This window comes from Ovis canadensis, chromosome 21 (assembly GCF_042477335.2).
Source record: "Ovis canadensis isolate MfBH-ARS-UI-01 breed Bighorn chromosome 21, ARS-UI_OviCan_v2, whole genome shotgun sequence".
In the NCBI taxonomy this organism is placed as follows: domain Eukaryota; kingdom Metazoa; phylum Chordata; class Mammalia; order Artiodactyla; family Bovidae; genus Ovis; species Ovis canadensis.
The window spans coordinates 61491978-61509524 of NC_091265.1; the positions used below are offsets into that span (position 1 = coordinate 61491978).

The window sequence follows — 17547 nt, forward strand, 5'->3', positions numbered from 1 at the left end:
TGGAGAGAGGAGCATGGTGGGCTACAGTCCATGGAGTTGCAAAGAACCAGACATGACTGAGCGACTAAACAACAACATCCCTGAACAGCATCTGTCTTATTTGCTTGCATTGCAGTGTGAGTTCTCTCTCCTCTATTAATTTTATGTGGAAGAGCAAAGAATCACAGCTGAAGCTTGTGACTTGGCCTCAGTCTGTCGCACTCCCTGGGAGATGGAAAGTGTCTAGAAGGTGAGGGTTACTGCTGGGGGCTCAGACAGGCAGCCCCAGGTGGGGGTCCTGGGGAAGCTGAGGGGCTTGAAAAGAGAGCCAGAGGGCAGACAGGCAGCTTTGCACAGGGACAGACCTATGGGACCACTAAAGTGAGCCAGAGGAGTAAGGTGGATTAGCAAAGGCTGGGAGAAGGAAGGGAAGCGACAGACGGGAAGACATTTGAGAGGACTTCTTGGACAGCAAGGAGATCAAACCAGTCAATCCTAAAGGAAATCAACCCTGAAAACTCATTGGAAGGACAGATGCTGAAGCTCCAGTATTTTGGCCACCTGATTCGAAGGACCAGCTCACTGGAAAAGACCCTGATGCTGGGAAAGACTGCAAGCAAAAGGAGAAGGGGCAAAAGAGGATGAGATGGTTGAGTCCACTGACTCAATGGGCATGAGTCTTGAGCAAACTCTGGGAGATAGTGAAGGACAGAGAAGCCTGGTGTGCTGCAATCCACGGGGTCACAGAGTCAGACGACTGAGGGACTGAACAATAAGAGGAGAGGGTGGGTGAGGGGCAAGAGCGTCTTCCCGGTGGACACATAGGAGAGAGCCTCTTCCCCGGCTCTTGGCTAACTCTTGCGCTTCTGGCCCTCCACCAGCAGGTGTGGGAGCCTAGGGCTGGGGGTGGGCAGAAGAAAGGCCAGGAGAACACGGATGAGAGCCAGGGGTGGGGCAAGGTCAAGCAAAGAGATGACATTCTGGGGCAAGCATTTTATTTGTTAATACAAGAATAGAAATTCTGCAATAAATATCATCTAATAAATAACATCTCCAAATAAATAAATATTAATACAACAAACTTAAAAGAGTCATGAGTTGGGTGGGGCTGGGGGGCAGGGCCTAGGGGAGCTGCCCCCGTACCCCGAAATGCTACCGCAATGTAAACTTTCAGGAAATTCTGTGGCTGTGGCTATGGTTGCCCTCCCCAGCCCGGGCAACCCACAGATACCCTGGGAAAGGGGGCAGAAGGGAGGCACCCTGTAGCTGGCAAGAAAATTCAAGGCCATGTCCTTCTGGATGACACCCTGTGCCACGGATCACCTTGGTGACCCCTGGGTCCAGTCTGTCCCTGCCCCTCTGCTTTCAGTATTACCTCCACTGCAGACCCCACCTCTTCCGTTTTTCATCCCATCTCTTCCGTCTGGACTTGGCTACTGTGTGCTTCCTGAACTGGATGTATTGAGTTGTTTGAGGGGTGGGGGAGCAACACCCATCTAAGGAGAGCAGGGCAGCCAAAGGGTTTCACCCCAGAAAGGCACATGTGATGGTGCCCCCTCTCCCTGCCCCACAGGCACGCTTCCTGGAAGTGCCACTCGAGGGGCTGGGTGGGCGCTGGCAAGTGGTGGGCAGGAAGCAGGAAGCTGCAAGAGCCTCACACCGACTGCAGCCACTCTGGGTGCCCTTGACCATGACGTCCTGTGGAAATGGGATGGGGCCTATTGCACCTCTTCCTCAGACCCGTAGGGCTTAGGGAGGCCAGGAGGGGATGGGCCTCATTGCGTCACACCCTCCTCCAAGCACAGGGAGGCTAGAGGCTCACGGCTTCAGTCTCCTGGCTCAACAAGTGTTGGTGTACACGTTTCTCCCTCCTAGAGTGGGAGCAGGGCTGGAAGGAGCAGGGGAAGGAGAGGGTGGTCGGAGATCAGAAGCCACGGGCCTCCAGGTGCAGGGTGACCGCGGTGGCCGGAGGCTGCATCTTCTTCTTGAGTCGGTTGAAGTCCTTGGCTGAGCGCCACAGCCAGGTCTGCAGCTCCTTCAGCAGCCAGAAGTCGTCCATCTTCTGGAGGAAGTCACTGTGGGCAGGGCCAGGGGCCCAGGTGGGCTCAGTCCCGGGCAGAGGCTGGGGCAGCGGGTAGCCCAGAGCTGCCATGACGCCCGCGATGCTGCCCAGCAGGCCCTGGAGGCTGGTGCAGAAGTGGGCCAGGCTGCGGCGCAGCTCGGCCGTGGCGGCCTGGCGGTTGAGACCTCGCAGGTAGCACAAGAGGTGGCTGTAGGCCTCGTAGTTCTGGGTCAGCCGCAGTTTGTCGTTGAGGCTTCGCCACACCTCCAGGTTGACAGTGGCCTTGGGCAGAGTCTCCACCCCCAGCCGAGGGGGGTTGAAGTCAGGCTCGTTGAAAGGGGGGCCCAGGTAGTTCAGCTGTGAAAAGGAGAGGACGATGGGGAAGGAGGGGGGCGGAGGAGCCGGCTGGCCTGCTGGGAGATGCTCGCCCCCAAAGCTTCTATTTCCTGCGTCCCCTGACACTGGCCCCATCTCCATGCTAGGCCTCCCCTAAGTTTCTCCGGGGATGTCATTGGCATGGAGGTGACAGTTGAAGCAACGAGGGCGATGAGCTCCCCTATGGAGAAGTGCAGAAAGAGAAAAACACGCAGGAGAAACTCAGGAAGGACGTGCTGACCGGCTGAGAGCACCAGCCTTGGGAGAGCACCCCGCGGGGGCAGGGCAGAGCAGGAGAGGAGCCCTGAGGACCCAGGAGGCCAGGCCACAGAGGTGAAGGTGGACCAGGAGAGTGCAGAGCCAAGAAGAGGAGCTCGAGAAGGCAGCAGGGCTCAGCAGCGGGGCTGTAAAACAGAGAGCGAGGAGAGTGAGTCTCAGGAACACCGTTGGGCTTGGCAAGAACGAGGTGCCTGACGACCTCGGAAAGAACGGTTCCCGTGGCCTGGAAGCCAGATTGCAGGGGTTAAGGAGTGAGTGGGTGGAGAGGAAGTGGAGGCAGAGGGTGTAGACCACTCCTTCAAGAAATTTGGCAGGGAAAGCCCGGGGAAGCAAAAGGGTCGGGAGCTGGAGCGGGTAGCAGAGTCAAGCAGAGGTTTCCTGGACGGGAAGGCAAAGAGGAGAGCGGGTGGGAAGGCAGAGGGCCCGGGGGCACCCAAGCTACGCCTGCCCCTGATGAGCCTGGGCCACTCGCTGGAGGGCAGGGGACACAGTCCTCACTGAGGCCCCTAGAGAAGGGCTCAGAGGCGCAGGGCTGCTGGAGGCAGAAACAGGCCATCTCAAGCGCTGGGCAGGAGGAAGGGTGTGAAGACAGTCTAGGGACAGGACAGAGCCTTGCCAACCCTCAGGGGAGAGGCCTGGGGCCCAGGGAGAGGGCGAGGGAGCCCGCTCAGCTGGGAGAGAGAGGGAGAAGCAAGAGGCGAGGCCTGGGATAGGCAAGCCCAGGGGGAGGTTCACACGCTGACAAGCTCAGAGACAAACTAATTTCCTCGGTGTATCCTGGGGCTGGAGCCAGCTCCCCCGCCACCCTCCTCCCCCTTCTTTCCCTGGCTCCAGAGTAGGGTCTGGGATGTGGAGGAGGAACACGGGAAGAGGGGCCAGTTCCCCATGGTCCTCGGCAACCCTGACCCTCCTCCATTCTCTCCTGGGCTCTCTGAGCACCTCCAGACCGCACCCAGATCCTTATGGCATAGCTTCCATCCGCACCCTGAACCCCCTGCCCCTCCTGGCCGGGGTTCCCTACAGTCCCCTTTTCTCCCCAGGTCCCCCTTAGGAGGCCCAGCTAGGATGGGAGAGGCAGACAGAAGGGAGGCCCATGGGTCCAGAGCAGCAGGGCCCCAGGTCTGGGGCAGAGACGAGCTGGAACACAGGCATGGGGGGTGGGGCCGTCCAGCCCCACCCAGCCCCACCCGGGCGGGCGAGAGACACCACAACACGGTGTAAACAGAGGAGACTTCCCTGGCCCTCAGGGGGAGGCGGGCGGCTGGGCCGGCAGCCAGTGCGGCAATGGGCCAAGGCTGGTGCGAGGCCTGCCCACATGCCTAGACCTGGGGCCAGGGATGGGGAGGAGGGGGCACCTTCCCCAAGAGGGAGGGCAGGAGATGGGCCAGCCAGGAGGACTCCTGAGAGCCCAAGCCCCTCCCCATCACCCCGTCATTCACCAGGACCCCCACTCTCTTGGTGTTCTCTCTTCCCTCACCCCCGTTCTCCACCCGGCTCCCAGCCCCTGAGCAGCCCCAGATACTCACATAGGTCCCAGCCAAGCTGCGGAGCTGGTGCTCCAGGTAGCGGGTGAGGTCATAGGTTTTCTGGATGGAGGGGCCGGGCCCCGGGTCTCCCGTGCGGTTGAGGGCTGGCACTGCAGGGAGCTGCCAGAGCACGGTGCACAGGCACGCGAGCATCCCCCACGAATCCCCTGTGGACAGGGCAGCAAGGAGCGTGAGGGCGGCCAGGCCTGGCCCAGGAGGCAGCTGGCAGGTGTCTGTCCCCACCTTGGGCGGGAGCGTGGCCAGGGTGGGACACCAGATGGGAGCAGGCGGAGTGGAGGAGGGGCGCTCCCTGGCCTGAGAGAGTGTGTTCCTGGAGGCATATTTGTGTTTGAGGACGAAGGCTTGGCCTGTGTGTCTACCAGGAGGTACTGGAGAGCATTTGTGTGTCAGCTAAGAGTCGCCGTGTGTGTGTGTGTGTGTGTGTGTGTGTGTGTGTATGTGGGGGACAGGCCGAGAGACTGCGAATCAGAATCAGTATTCCCAGGTTCCAGCTGTACCTCGGCTTTCTCTCCCACCCTCTGCAGCTTAGGGGGAGCCCAGGGGTTGGGAAACAGCACGTGTCAGAGATTCAAGTTGAGAGAAGTCAGCCCTGAGAGGGACGCGCGAGAGGCAGCCACGAGTGGGAATTGAGCCAGAGGCAGGACACAGGGTCAGACCACCAGGGTCAGAGGCAAGGTGTAGCTGTGGACACCAGGGCCGGGCGGGCTGAAGGACATGGGGCTGGCTCGGGTGGGTGGCGGGGGCTACATTCTGGGATTTGATTCCGGTGCGTGAAAAGTGTAGGATCGAGTTAGACTGAAGGAAATGTGTTTGCTCTGAGAGGCTGGCTGCAGTGAGATCTGCCCCATGCTCCTCTAGGGTATTGGATCGGGAAAGTTAGACCTGAATGAGACTGGTGGATTGGTGTGCCGTGAAGACAGGCCGGGGACAGCTTGTCCGCTGGTGGTGCTGGAGAGTTTGGGCCCCGCAGGATACCAGAGGCCAGGGGTCAGAGCTGTGAGGAAAGACTCGACCATTGGGAAACATGATGTTCCCAGCTTTTAGGTGAGGTTCAAGGTCAAGAGCACTAGACCAGGATTCAGTGGGCCTTGGGATTGGCAGTGGCAATGAGGGTTAGGAGAGACTAAGGCTGTAATTGGCACTGGGCTAGATTAGGTTTAAGGACTGGGTTCCTTTCAAAGTTTCAGGTTAGTTTATTGGGATCTGGCTGACTGAGTGTGGTTGAGGTTTGAGTCCAGCTGGGGGATGTGGTTAGGTCTGGGCAGGCAGAGGGTTGGCTGGGGCTGAAGTTTGTGCATCTGTTGATGTCGCTGTCTGATGGGGCGATACATGGTGTGTCACTCGGAGTAGGGCTAGTTTGGGTTTTAAGCTTGGAGAGGTGTGAGGTCAAGAGTAGTTTCCTTATTTTATAAATTATATCCTGTCAAATTTTCTACAATGACATATGTTGCTTTGATAAAAATAAGTTGGATATGAGTTTAACAAGTTGATTGTACTTAGAGTTATGGTAAGTGTGGAGTTAGAATTAAGATCAGGTTATGTTTAGACTTAGTCATATGCTGGGTCAGGGGTTTAGAGAGGGTTGCAGCCTCGGAGGGTTTAGGATTCACGCGGTCTGGAAGGTCTCTGTGGAGGGCAGGGCTCAGGTGCGACCTTCTGCAGTGGCCCGCTGGTCGGTCTGACTGTTTCAGATGCTTTACTGGCTGGCTGCACTGATGGGGTAGGGTAACAGGGTGCCTCTAGTCTCAGGGATTCTGCTGTCTTGAGTGAAGGGCTCTTGTTTGAGGATGTGTGTGTGCGTGCGTGCGTGCCCCACCCATGTGTGTTTCAGGACAGAAGGCAGGGCCAGACCGATAGCTGCTGCCTGGGGAGACAGGCTCCCCTTTTCCTCTTCTCCATCTGTAGCCTGGGGCTTCCCTCCCAAATGGTCCTCTCTTCATCCATTCCTTTCCACCCCTAACTCTTGCTGACTCTGAGTTCCCTTCTTTTTCCTCCCCACCCCTCTCTTTTTTTTGGCTGCGGTGAGCAGCATGTGGGGGCATCTTAGTTCCCCAAGCAGGGATCAAACCCGTGCCCCTTGAAGTACACACGTTGAGTCTTAACCACTGGACCACCAAGGAAGCCCCCCTTTCTATTCCCTGTTCTTCACATCCCAGACAACTCCAGGCCCGTCTCTGCTGCCCTCAGCCTGGCTGTCTGGCTGAGTGCCCAGGATCCCATGGGCACAGTGAGGGGTTAGTTTCAGGGGTTGCAGACCTGCTGAGCAGGGAGCAGCCCTTCTGGGACTGAGTCCGGTCTCTTCTCGAAGTTAGTGATGACGCCGAGGGTCCCAGCAGAATTGGCAGTTGGGAGCAAGGCTCGGCTCTTTACCCCACCCTGCTCTGGGCAGCCCTGCCAGCCAGAGTTCTAGGACTGGGTGCTGCCTGGCGCACAGAGGGTGGGGGCGGGAGGTCAGGAACCCAGTTCTGGGCCTTGTTCTTCCCTCCCCCTCTGGGTCCTGTGGGACATCCCTGGGGAGGACTGGCTCCCTACACAGGGACAGCACGGGGAGAAGCCTCTGGAAAAACAAGAGCGAAGTCATCTGGGCAGAAAAACGGCTCATGAAATTAACCAGACAAGGCCGGTGTTTCCAGGAATATTTCAGTTCTGAGGTAACTGTGTCATTGAAGGCTGGGGGGGTGGAGGGTGGGGGGAGAGAGCTGAAGGATCTGAGGGATCAAGAGGGAAGGAGCCTCAGAAATCCAGAGGGAGAAGAGGCAGCAGGGGAGTAGAAGGCCAAAGGGCTCTCCTCTGACGGGATGGGCAAGATGTCCCACCTCTCAGGCAGCAAAACTGAGAGCTGTCCGAGCAGAGCACACCTGTGGGTCAGCCGCGGGCCCTGGACTCGGCGCAGCCTGCCTGAGCCTGCGGAGGGCAAGTGCTGGGGGTACCCTGGAGTCCTCACACTCCCCCTCCTCTGCAGGCGCAGGGTGTGCAGGTGGGCCAGCCACTGGGGGCTGTGTCCTGGGCCCCCTCCCCCAGCCCTGGCCCCCAGCCCGGCCCCCGCCCCAACTCTGCCTCTGGCTGCTGCCCACTGATTGTTTACATCCCGTCTTCCCCTGTGTTTATAAATCCGGCTGAGCACGTGAGGAGCTAATGAGAGCAGCTCACATTTCCTGCTGTGGGGGCCCCCCGCCACCCCCCATCCTGGCCCCCGCCCCGGCCAGCCCCTAATTCCATCCAGATCCCTGGGCCCTGGGAACCAAGGCCCCCCTCATGAACACACACACACACACACACACACAACACACTCTCAGCCCACGCACGCGCATGGCCACCCTGACACAGCTGCGTAGGCAGGCAGACCCCATGGACGCGTGTCTCTAGGCAGCTGCCCCCCTCAGCCCGTCTCCCCCAGTCTGACCTCAGTCAGGAAAGATAGGGGGCTCAGCAGTGCACACGAGCCAGGGTAGTCACAGTGGGGAGGACCGGTCAGCCAGGAGACTCTGCACCTTGGACTGGTGGCTCAGAGCCATCAGCCCGACAGGTAGGAGCTGGGAGGCACTGCCCAGAGGTGCTGGGCTGAGGGTGCCAGGAAGAGTGAAGGCCCTGCCTGGAGGCCAGGCCAGGCCCAGCACCCTGGTGACCTCGGAGGGCTTAGCGGGGGAGCACCACAGGAACGCAGCCACTGAAGGCGTGCTGGGTCCACGGTGGCAGGAGAGCCAGGGAACGGCCCCAGGGGCCACCCCTCAGACCCTCTTTTCAGGGAGCCCAAAGGAACAGCCCAGCTTTCCTGGTCTTCTGGGCTGGTTGCACCTCCCTTGTCTTCCTTCTCTCCCTTCCATCATTCTCTCCTTGGTTCCCTATCCCCCAGGCAACTGAGAAGAGGCTTAGGAGTGGGTAACGGGTGGGCCCAGAAGTCAGGAGACCTCTCTGTCACCAGTCCATCCAGTGGCTGGGCTTGTGTGATGGGGTTGCACTGTGCAGCTAAATTTCAAACCACGTGGCACTCCTGCTCTGACGACCTCTTCAGCAGCGGCCCCCCTGCCCTTCTCTTCCAGCCTAAATGATACAAGAGGAAACTGAGGCCCAGGGAAAGAAGCAGATGGGCAGCCCGCCTTCCAGCCTTGAGGAGTCCATTCCCAACCAGGAGTCAGGCTTTCCTTGGAGTCCAGGGTCGGTCGGGGTTGTGCCACAAGAGGACCCTGGGTGGAGCCGGGCAGAAAGCAGGCATGGGGCGGGGGGCGCAGGGAGCGCAAAATGAAGGAAATAGTCCAGCAATTGTGCGGGTGTGCTTGAAAGGGTGTTTTTATCCAGAGAGTGTGGGAGGGGCTCAGGGAGCACACAAGAGCCGAGTGTGAATAGACAGGTGGGATTGTGGGGAGGAATGTGAAGTGTCACTAACAGAGTAGCTAGTGCCGAGGGAGTGTGCAAAAGCGTGAGCGGCCCGCGCAGGGCTCTGCCGGCGGAGGGGGAGACATCACACCAGCTGGGAGGCGAGGCCTCTCAGGGCTGCTGCGGGACAGTCGCTGCCACCTCTGCCTGGCGCCTGTTTCTTCCCCCCGGTTGGCTCCAGGGCAGCGAGGGTGTCTGAGCCAGTGAGGGCACCGGGTCTGCTCTGTTGGGTGGGGGGGGGGGGGCGGTGGTGGTGTATCCCCGTGTCCCGCGGGAAGGGCAGACATGTGCTCCCGCATCCGGGGAGGGCTCCGTGGGGACAGGGAAAGCACAGAGGTGTCAGCCTGGAGGAGTCAGAGAGCGCCCGACCGAGGAGCGCGTCCAGTGCACCCCGCCCCCCCCGCCCCCCCCGCGCCCCACAGCCGCTCTCCGAGGCTCGGACTGCCCCGGCCAAGCCGGACCTCCAGCCGCCCCTCCCCTCCCGGCAGCCCCCTCCTACCCCAGAGGGGCGGGCCGGGCCGGGCGCAGGAGGAAGCGGGGACGCGTCCTCTGGGAGGTGGGAGTCTGGGGAGGGCATCTGGAGCGCAGAGCGGAGTCGCTGGGAAGGAAGGTGGGGAGAACCGGGATGAGGGGACTCTGGCGAGGCCCGGGGCCTGGGGGTTCCCCCGAGGGGCTCGGCCCGCTCGCCCGCCCTGCCCCCTCGGCGGTGACCTCTGGCCCCCGGCCCCCTCCCTGCGGCGGCGGCGGCGGCGCCTTCCCCCTGTGTGGCCCCGGCGCCCCCGGCCCCGCCCCCGGCCCGCTCCCGCCCGGTCGCTCCCTTCCCGGCGGCGGGGGCGGGGGCGGGGTCCGGGGACGCCGGGGCTCCGGGCTCGGCCGGGCCGCTGCCCTTTTCCGCGCCGTCCACTCCCTGCCCGCCCTCCCGCGGGCCGCCGGGGCCGAGCGGCCGGCGCCGCCGCTCCCCTGCCGGTGACAGACTTTGCTGCCCGGTCCGGACGGGCTGCGCCCGCCACCGCGCCCCCCCGCCAAGCCCGCCCGCACTAATCACTCCCAGGCCACTGCGGGCCGGCCCGGGGGGCTCGCGGCCGCCGCCCGGCCCCTACCTGCCGCCGGCTCGCCCGCCACGGGCAGCATGGTGGGCTCCGGCCGCGCGGCGCGCAGCGAGGAAGCCGCGACTCCCGCGGCCCGGCCCGGACCAGCCCGGCGCGGCTCTGCCCTCCTCCCTCCTCTCGCCCGCCCTCCTTCCCGCCCTCCCCTCCCGGCGGGCCGGGGAGGGAGAGCGGCGCGGCCCGAGGTGTCGGCCTCCCCTCGCCTCCCGCCGGCCCGGCCTCGGGCTCCCCCGAGCCCCCCTCCCTCCCGCCCGCTTCCTCTCCCGGCCCCCTCCTTCTCCGCGCGCGCCGTCTCCTCCCGCAGACCCGCTCCCTCCTCGGACTCGCTCTCCCGACTTTGGCGCGGGGCTCGGTCCTCCGGGGTCCCGGGACCCCGCCTCGCCGCGCTCCAGGTGGCCGCCTCCCAGGTCTGCGGGTCGCCCGGGCTGCCCGCCGCGCTCCGGCCACCTCCTGGCCCCGCCGAGCGGACTCCAGGAATGCCGCGTCCCCGCTCGGCCCCTCTCGAGGGCGCCCGGCCCGTGCCCCCCCGCCCCGGCCCGAGCCCCGCAGGCGGGGGCAGCGCCCGGCTCCCCGGCCTGGCCCCGGCTCGAGACTCCCTGGGGGAAGGACGGGAACCGGATCTGGCGGCTCCCGGGCGGGGGCGGGGGCCGGGGCCTCGGACGCCTGGCTCCTACCTGCTCGGAGGTCCATGGGGCTGGGGGCCGGGCGGGCCGGGCGCGGCTCCTCTCCCGGAGGCTGGCGGAGTGGGAGGGCGAGCCGCGGCTCCGGCGAAGCTTTAATAATCCCATCCGCCAGGCCCACTCGCAGGTTTTTTTCGCTCGGTTTCGGATTTTTTTTTTTTTTCGGTGTGGGACATTCTGCAAACTTTTTTTTTCTGACGTGTAAAGCTGTAACCACAAATTGTAGCGGCCCTCCCCGGGGTGGGGGGAGGAGGGGGGAGGAGGGAAGGGAGGGCTTCTGGGGCTCCTCTCCCTCCCACAACACCGAGGGGGGGTGAGGTGAGGCGAGGCTGCGGCGGTACCACCCCGGGCCTCCTGGGGGAGGGGGCAGGAGGGCATCCGTCCGTCGGCAAACTCCCCAGAGGCAGGGGAGTGAGCTGGCCGCCCCTTTTCTTCTCCCTGGGTGTCGGCCTGGGGCGCCGGCCCCCCGCCCCGGCGGGGTCCCGCTCTCACCCTACCTCTGCCTCAGCATCTCTAACCTCCCCACCCCTCCCTCCCCACCCCCCACCCCGAGTAAACGCAATGACACATTCTCCCAAATGCCAGCGAGCTGGCTTCGAAGCAAGTGATGGTGTTTTTCCTGCTGCCCTTTGTCTGGGCTGACCGCCCCCCTTGCCTATTGTCCCGCCGCCTGTCCCATTTCCAAACGCCGAGGCTAAGCGAGGCGCCCGGGCTGGGGCAGGTGACTAACCGGCTCACAATGCCCCTCCCCGGTGGGGGGGTGGCGGGCAGAGGGCACCACAGGCCCACTGCCCAGTGCGGAGGGAAGAGGGCACTTGGCAGATGGTTCTTCCCTCCAGTTCACAGGGTTCTGCATTCTTCCTGCCCCTGGCCAGGAGAGTGCTTATGGGTGGGGGACTCGTAATTCATTAATCAGCACGAGGCACCAGACCAGTTTCAACACCAGAGGTTTCAGGGGTGACTCAGCGAGACCGCTTGGGTGCAAGGCGATGGAGAGACCCAGAGTCCCCACTTGTGAAATGCTTTCCCATGTAGACTCTGCTTTCTCTTGCCTTTGGAATTGGGGCTGTGGGCTTTCCAGGTGGTGGGGTAGGGGTGCCTGGGCTGTGAAGTGCCCTCTGTCCATCCTTCCCTTGGGACTGGACAGGGACTCGCCAGGCGGGATCCCTAGGGAACCCATAAGCCCAGACCCTCCCTGGAGGGTCTCCCTCTCTCCCTGCGCAGAGGACTGCCAAGGAGAGCACAGAGGAAACGCTCTCCTCTGGGGCGTGCAGACATCCCCACTCCACGACTTTTCTTCGGTCATTTGGTCTCCAAGGCTTGAATGCTCTGGAGGGCCAGACCACCAATTAAATCACTTGGTAATAAGTTGCTTTTGTTGTAGTCTGTTTGCCGCCCCAAGGAGGGAAAGGTGGTGGTGGGCCAGACCTGCACAGTGACTCCTCTGGAGAACGGCATCAGAGCCTGTGCCCACCACGCCCGCCCTGGTGCCCCCAGAGAAAGAAGGGTGCCCTGCTGGCCCTGCTCTCGCCCCTCGAGGCTGCGGGTCAGAGAAGGAGGCACAGTCCTGCCCAGAGCCGGGTTCCCAGGGCAGCTCTTCCCTTTTCTGCACTTCCAGAACTGAGGTGGGGGGGTCGGGGGGGAGAAGTTTGTTTTCAATTACCTCACTGGAGTGGGACAGACTTTGTTGTTGGTTTTTTTTTTTCTCCCTCTTTCTTTTTTTCCCTAAACGAGGAGAAAAAGAGCTGGGAAAGGGGAGCTGGCCTGCGGTGGGGGGCAGGGGCTTTTCTTGGGAGTCAGGAGCAGCTCCGATGAAACCTGCCTTGGGGGGGCCCTTGGAGAAGTGCTTGGTGGGGGGGCCTCCTCCCGCCCCTCCCCCAGCCAGAATGCTGGAGTTTCAATGACATTCTTGGCAGGCTAGCCCGAGCATCTTTTGATGCCCATGCCAAGGTCAAAGGAGGCAGATGCCCAGTGGGTGACAGGCACTGAGACAGGCCAGGAGGTCTCCTAGCAGCTACCCTTTTGGAGGGAAGGGGCGGGGAGGGGGAGAGGGGAGCTGCTCGAGCCCTTCTCCCCCGGTTTGCAGCCTGCTCCTTGCAGAGAGTGTCTGCACAGACAATGTGGTTTGGATTTGGCTGAGCCCCTCAGCACCTTATAAAGCACCTTGCTGAGTCAGGGAGAAAGCAGCCCCAACACTGGAGAGAAGGAGGGGGCCAGGAGAGAAAGGGGAAGGAGGGAGAGGGGAGCTAAGGAGGGGGCCGCTGAGGGAAGAGGAGGGAGAAGAGAGAAGGGACAGGGCAGGAAAGAGGAGACACAAAGAGGCAAATCGGTAGGTGGGAGTGGGAGCGGGAAGGAGGGGAGGTGACCTGAAGGAGGAAGAGGAACCTGGTCTGGTTTAGTGGAAGGGGAGGGACGCGTCCACGCCCCCCACCCCCACCCCGGCAAATATTCACCTCGGGAGTCTAGAAATCATTGGTTTGCAGGAACTGAGGGTTGCAGCTCTGGAATGGGGACCCAGGCCAGCTGGTGCAGGGACAAGTGGCTTTCCACACAGCCACCCCTCCCCCGCCTCCCGCCCCAGGCCCCCCACCCCATGAGCTGGGGAAGCCCTGTTCTCCCTCTGCCTGGGTCTGGACTTGCAGCCCTGCCCTCTCCCCTCACCTGGGGGGTGGGGGCGGGGGAGCAAGCCGCTCCCCTCCCCATCTTCCCCACTGCCCAAGGGAAAATCGTCTCCATCTCCAAGCTGCCAGTGCCCCTCTGCCATGTCTGGGCAAAGGCAGCATGCCGGCGACGAGCTGCCAGTTGGGCCGGGGTGGGGGCTGGAATAAAGACAGTGCCTTTATTCTGCCAAATCCCCAAGGGGGTGGGCTGGTGGGGGTGGGGGTGGGGAAGAAAGAGGGAGGGGTGGAAAATGGAAGCCCCTGCAGGGTTTCTGTGGGGTGGCCTAGGCACAGGTGGCTGCCCTCTGATTTCCAGGTGGAGACCTTGGGGAAAGTTCCTGTTCCCCCGTGGCTCTCAGACAGGGAGGTTTGCCAGGGGCCCTTCCAGAGATTCCTGGTGGGGGCAGGGCAGAGGGGAGATGAGGGGATGCAGAGGGGCGGGGGCAGGTACATCTGTCCCAGATGGCTCCTACAGGCATTTCCTGAGCCCCAGCTGGGTGCCAGGTCTTGTAAAGGACAGAGGAAAACCCACCTTTGCTTTCAAGAATTTCAGAGTCTGGTGACAAAGGACACTCATTAAACTGAGATCAGAGGGAAGGCCAGCTCTGGGAGGAGGCGGAGCTTTTGGGTGGACGTATGGCTGGATGGTAGGAGGGGTGGCTACAACCGCTGGCTGAAGCCCTGAGGTCCCACGGGCTGCCTGATGCAGGCAGGTGGAGGGCAAGACGGGGAGTCAGGATGCTGGGCTTCCAGCTGGCTGGCGTGGCCTTGGGACAAGCAAGCCTGTCACCTCTCCGTGGAATGGGATATGACCACCTCCCCAGGGCATGGTGGGAGTATCCGTGAGCCGATGAGAGGATGTTGTTCTGATGCCCTCTCTGGCCTTCTTCCAGACTTCACTCCTTACCATCCGCAGGGGTTAGCCAGTCAGACCTCAAAGGGTGTGTCTGGGTAGGGGGCAGGGCTGGCACCCAGAGATGACTGAGCTGCCCTCCAAGGGGGTGAGGGTGAGTCAGTGTTGACTCAGGGATGGGCTAGGGTTCCACCCCTCCCTCTTGCTTCCCCACCTCCCCCCATAACTGGCACCCCCAGGGAAGGCTGTCTATATGCCTGAAAGACACCATGTCCCCCACAGCTGCAGAATTGGCACTGAAGGCAGCGTGGCCACTGGGGTGTCCGGGGAAGGCTCTGGTCAGTGCCCTCTGGGTGGGTGAACAGGGGTGCAATACTGAGAAGACACGGAAGTGAGTGAGGACATCCATCCATTCATCTATTTGTTCACCAAACCTTCACGAGTTCCTGCTCCATGCTAGGCACCAGGGACACAGAGCCCGAAGAGGACAGGAACCCTAAGAGGCCCTGGGGTCAGGGGGTGGAGATCCCGCTCCCGAGGCTGCTGCGATGCCCTGCGTTCCTCAGTGATGCGCTACTCTTTCGCACCTCTCGGGCTTAACTCACGACAACTGTTAAGACACACTGAGCTCTCACCACGAGTCAGGTCCTGTGCTAAGGCTTACGTGAATGATTTCATTCCATTCTTACAATAACCCTAGATAATAAGAACTGGTGTTTGCCCATGTGATACACGAGGGGACTGAGGCTTGGTAAGATGAAGCCACTTGGCTGAGGTCATGCCAGGAGGTAGAACCAGGGCTGGATCTGAGGGCCGTTGGCCTTGAGCACGGCTCCCTCTTCACCACACCCACCGTGCAGGGACCCTTGAGAAGAGAAGAGGTTGGATGCAGAGACAACAGCATGTGCTGAGCACCGCCTGGCTCAGTCAGTTCAGTTCAGTCCAGTCTCTCCGTCGTGTCCAACTCTTTGAGACCCCATGGACTGCAGTACCCCAGGCCTCCCTGTCCATCATCGACCCCCGGAGCTTGCACAAACTCACGTCCATCGAAGTCAGTGGCTCGGAGGCATCCGACGCTAGCAACCCCTCTGGGACAGAGAGTCTTGTGTGCCTGGAGCAGCAGGCCCGGGCTCTCCTGCCCACAGCCCCCACCCACGACTGATGGGCCAGGCGCCCCACCAGCCGGGAGCACTTGCGTCCCTTCAGTAGATTCCATGAGCAGAGCATGGAGTTAGAACCATGGAATGAGCACTGAGCTGGGAGTCAGATGGTGGCCTGCCAACAGAACCAGGACAAGGGCTTCCGCCTGCCTCTCTCCCGAGGGCCCTGACTCTGCGACTCTGCGTCTGCAACATCCCAGGAGGCACAGGGGCCTCAGAGGGCGGGAGGGGAGGAAAGGCAGCGTGCACTTCCCCTTTTCCTCCAAGGGCAGGAGCCCAGAGGGGCCCTGCCTCACCCTGAGCTGGCTGTGATGCCAGCGGAAACCCCAGGACCAAGGCCTGCTCCTACCTTAGCAATGGCCCTGCCCTGCCCCGTATCCCCCACCCGCGCCTGGACCAGCCTCACCCCCAGCCCCCTGCCCCCTACTAGGAGAGGAACCCTGCTGCTTCCTGCCTCTGCCCTGCCCTATGGGGCCAGGGCGGAGGGGGGGGGGAAGGGGCGGGGGCGGGTTCGGGGTGGGGGTGGCTCGCTCTCCCCCAACCCCATCTGCAAGGATGTCAGGGTGATGGATGTGTGAGGAGGACAGGGCAGAAGGGACATCCCCAGCGGCTCCCCTCCGTCTGTCCGCCAGGAGCTTTCCCCACCATTCTCCGGGGTGTTCCGCTGCCCTGGCCAGCCCATGCCGCGGGCTCTGTGACTCCGTCTCCCCTGGCAGAGGAGTGGGGTTACCTCTTCCTGGGCTGGAAGATCCTTATCCTGCCCTGCTGAGTCACTGCCGGTCCCCTCCCTCCCACCAGCCTTCTTCCTTCAGTCTTTCTCCAGACTGTCTGGGTTGCACAGGGGCCCCTGGGGGGGGGTCAGAGGACAGCCAGAAGCTGCCACCTCCTTGGGGCCATCCCAGCACGGCTGGGAGCTGCCTTCACCAGCTGCATGACCTTGGGCGAGTCACTTGACCCCTCCACACTCTGTCTTCTCTTGCATAAAACAGGGTGAGGATAATGGTATCCTCCTCAGAATAAGGGATAATTGACTGGGCACGGCAACCCACTCCAGTATTCTTTCCTGGAGAATCCCATGGAACCGGGCAGGCTACAGTCCATGGGGTCGCACGTCGGAAGTGACTTAGCACCCATGCAGTACTTCATACAAGTCAAACCTCTGGCACTTAACGTGCGACAATGTCACGCATTATTATTTTCTCGCTCTGTCCTCCTGTCTCTGGTTATGGTGCTCTGACCCCTGGCCCCTGCAAGCCCCATGTTAATCTGCCTGCACCTTCTGTTCTTTCCCTTTGGCCTTCTTCCTGAGCCCCGTCCCCAGCACCCCCACTCTGACACCCCACACCAGGCACAGACACGGAACCCTGTAAAGTTATAGAGCTGGGCCGCTGCTCAACTTTCCTCCAGCAGGTCCTGAGCATCGGCCTCGGCCTCGGCCTCCCGCACAGCCTCCTCGTAGGCAGTCAGCGTGCTGGAAGATGGACACAGGCACAGTGAGCTCGGAGGTGAGGAAAGGAGCCACCCGCCCCTCCACAAGCCATCCCGGGTGCCAGCCCCCTTCTGTCTGTGAGGGGCTCCCCTCTCCCTGGCCCCAACAGACACCTTTCCGGGGCCCACCTCATGGTCCCCAGCAGAGCCCCCAGAACATGTCCACTTCAGCTGCTGACTGCTTTGAAACTTGTTCAGTGAAACCGGGGCTCAAGAGCTCGGACAGGTGCGAGAAGGGCTGTGGTGCCCAGAAGGCAGGGAGGTCAGGAAGATGTCAAGGGAAACTGAGGATGGCTGGGGAAAGCCAAGCAGTTGGAGAACCACACTTGGCCTAGAACAGGCTCCCAGGCCGGGAGGAGCTGGTGCTCAGGTCTTTGGGGCCCAGTCACCCCCAAGGCTGTCTGAAGCACCTCCTATATGTGCCTGCAGGCAGCGTGGTCCTATGGAGACCCACACCCTGCCCGCCAGGGGCTGGGGTCTGTGGGGACAGAGGGAAGATGGCTGCAGAGCCACCCTGCTCTTAATGAGTGGTCTCCTCCCTGCTCTGCCCTAAGCTCTCTGAAGTCTCTCCTCCCTGTTGCACTGTAGTAAGCCCACGTCAGCCAAGGAAGATGGCTCTTGGGGCCCTCTCCCTTGGGTGCTTAGCGTAGTGTTGGACACCCATCTGGGACCCTTGGGCGCCCACTTGTCCTCCCCAGGGCTGCCTGGTCTCTGAGCTGGAAGCAGGAACTGGACATGGTGTCTGTCTCCCTCTGCTGGTCCCTGAGGGCACAGCCAGGCGGGGCCGCTTTCCCAGAGCTGGCAGTGCCCACGGCACCCCAGACAGCCGACGGCAAGCGTTGGGGACACTGAGGCAAGGGCCTGGGAGTCAGACTGGGCCCCAGGCTATAGGAATACGGACGCTGCCTCCCGGGTCCCTGGTGCCCGAAGCCTGCCTCCAACAGGGGCCCGGGGGTGGTCTTAGGGAGGCCAGGTTGTCTCCCT

At 62.1% G+C, this 17547-nt stretch overlaps 1 protein-coding gene and 2 long non-coding RNA genes across 8 annotated transcripts in view; 2 read left to right on the plus strand and 1 right to left on the minus strand.

Annotated features, from left to right (window-relative positions):
* The window catches only part of LOC138426813 (uncharacterized), a 30366-nt gene extending 29306 nt beyond the window's left edge, over positions 1-1060 (plus strand). Inside the window, exon 3 of the long non-coding RNA XR_011251756.1 lies at positions 116-1060. This is a non-coding gene — a long non-coding RNA (uncharacterized lncRNA). The remainder of the gene's footprint in view (positions 1-115) is intronic.
* On the minus strand, positions 958-11081 carry CLCF1 (cardiotrophin like cytokine factor 1). 6 transcript variants are annotated; one of them, XM_069565693.1, is made up of 4 exons: positions 10397-11081; positions 9116-9214; positions 4222-4388; positions 958-2398 (listed from the first exon to the last, which is right to left on the minus strand). In XM_069565693.1, the coding sequence occupies exons 1-4, from the start codon at positions 10410-10412 to the stop codon at positions 1904-1906; spliced, it is 777 nt and encodes a 258-aa protein (XP_069421794.1). In that variant the 5' UTR covers positions 10413-11081; the 3' UTR covers positions 958-1903. The 6 variants fall into 6 exon arrangements, with proteins under 6 accessions (XP_069421794.1, XP_069421798.1, XP_069421799.1 ...); XM_069565697.1 differs by lacking the exon at positions 10397-11081 and adding an exon at positions 10059-10316; XM_069565698.1 differs by lacking the exon at positions 10397-11081 and adding an exon at positions 9717-9835.
* Positions 6744-8502, plus strand: LOC138426814 (uncharacterized). The gene is made up of 2 exons (XR_011251757.1): positions 6744-6893; positions 8283-8502. It is a non-coding gene; the product is annotated as an uncharacterized lncRNA (long non-coding RNA).
* Positions 11082-17547: the final 6466 nt, after the last annotated feature.

What these genes read in the sequence shown, in the direction of transcription:
- CLCF1 (XM_069565698.1), bottom strand. Translation starts at nt 9,747, where the DNA reads ATGCTGCCCGTGGCGGGCGAGCCGGCGGCAG. An exon ending in GGCGGGCGAGCCGGCGGCAG is followed by an intron (nt 9,215 to 9,716) that starts GTAGGGGCCGGG and finishes CTTCCTTCCCAG; the next exon opens with CGACTCCGCTCTGCGCTCCA. An exon ending in GCAGCTTGGCTGGGACCTAT is followed by an intron (nt 2,399 to 4,221) that starts GTGAGTATCTGG and finishes TCCTTTTCACAG; the next exon opens with CTGAACTACCTGGGCCCCCC.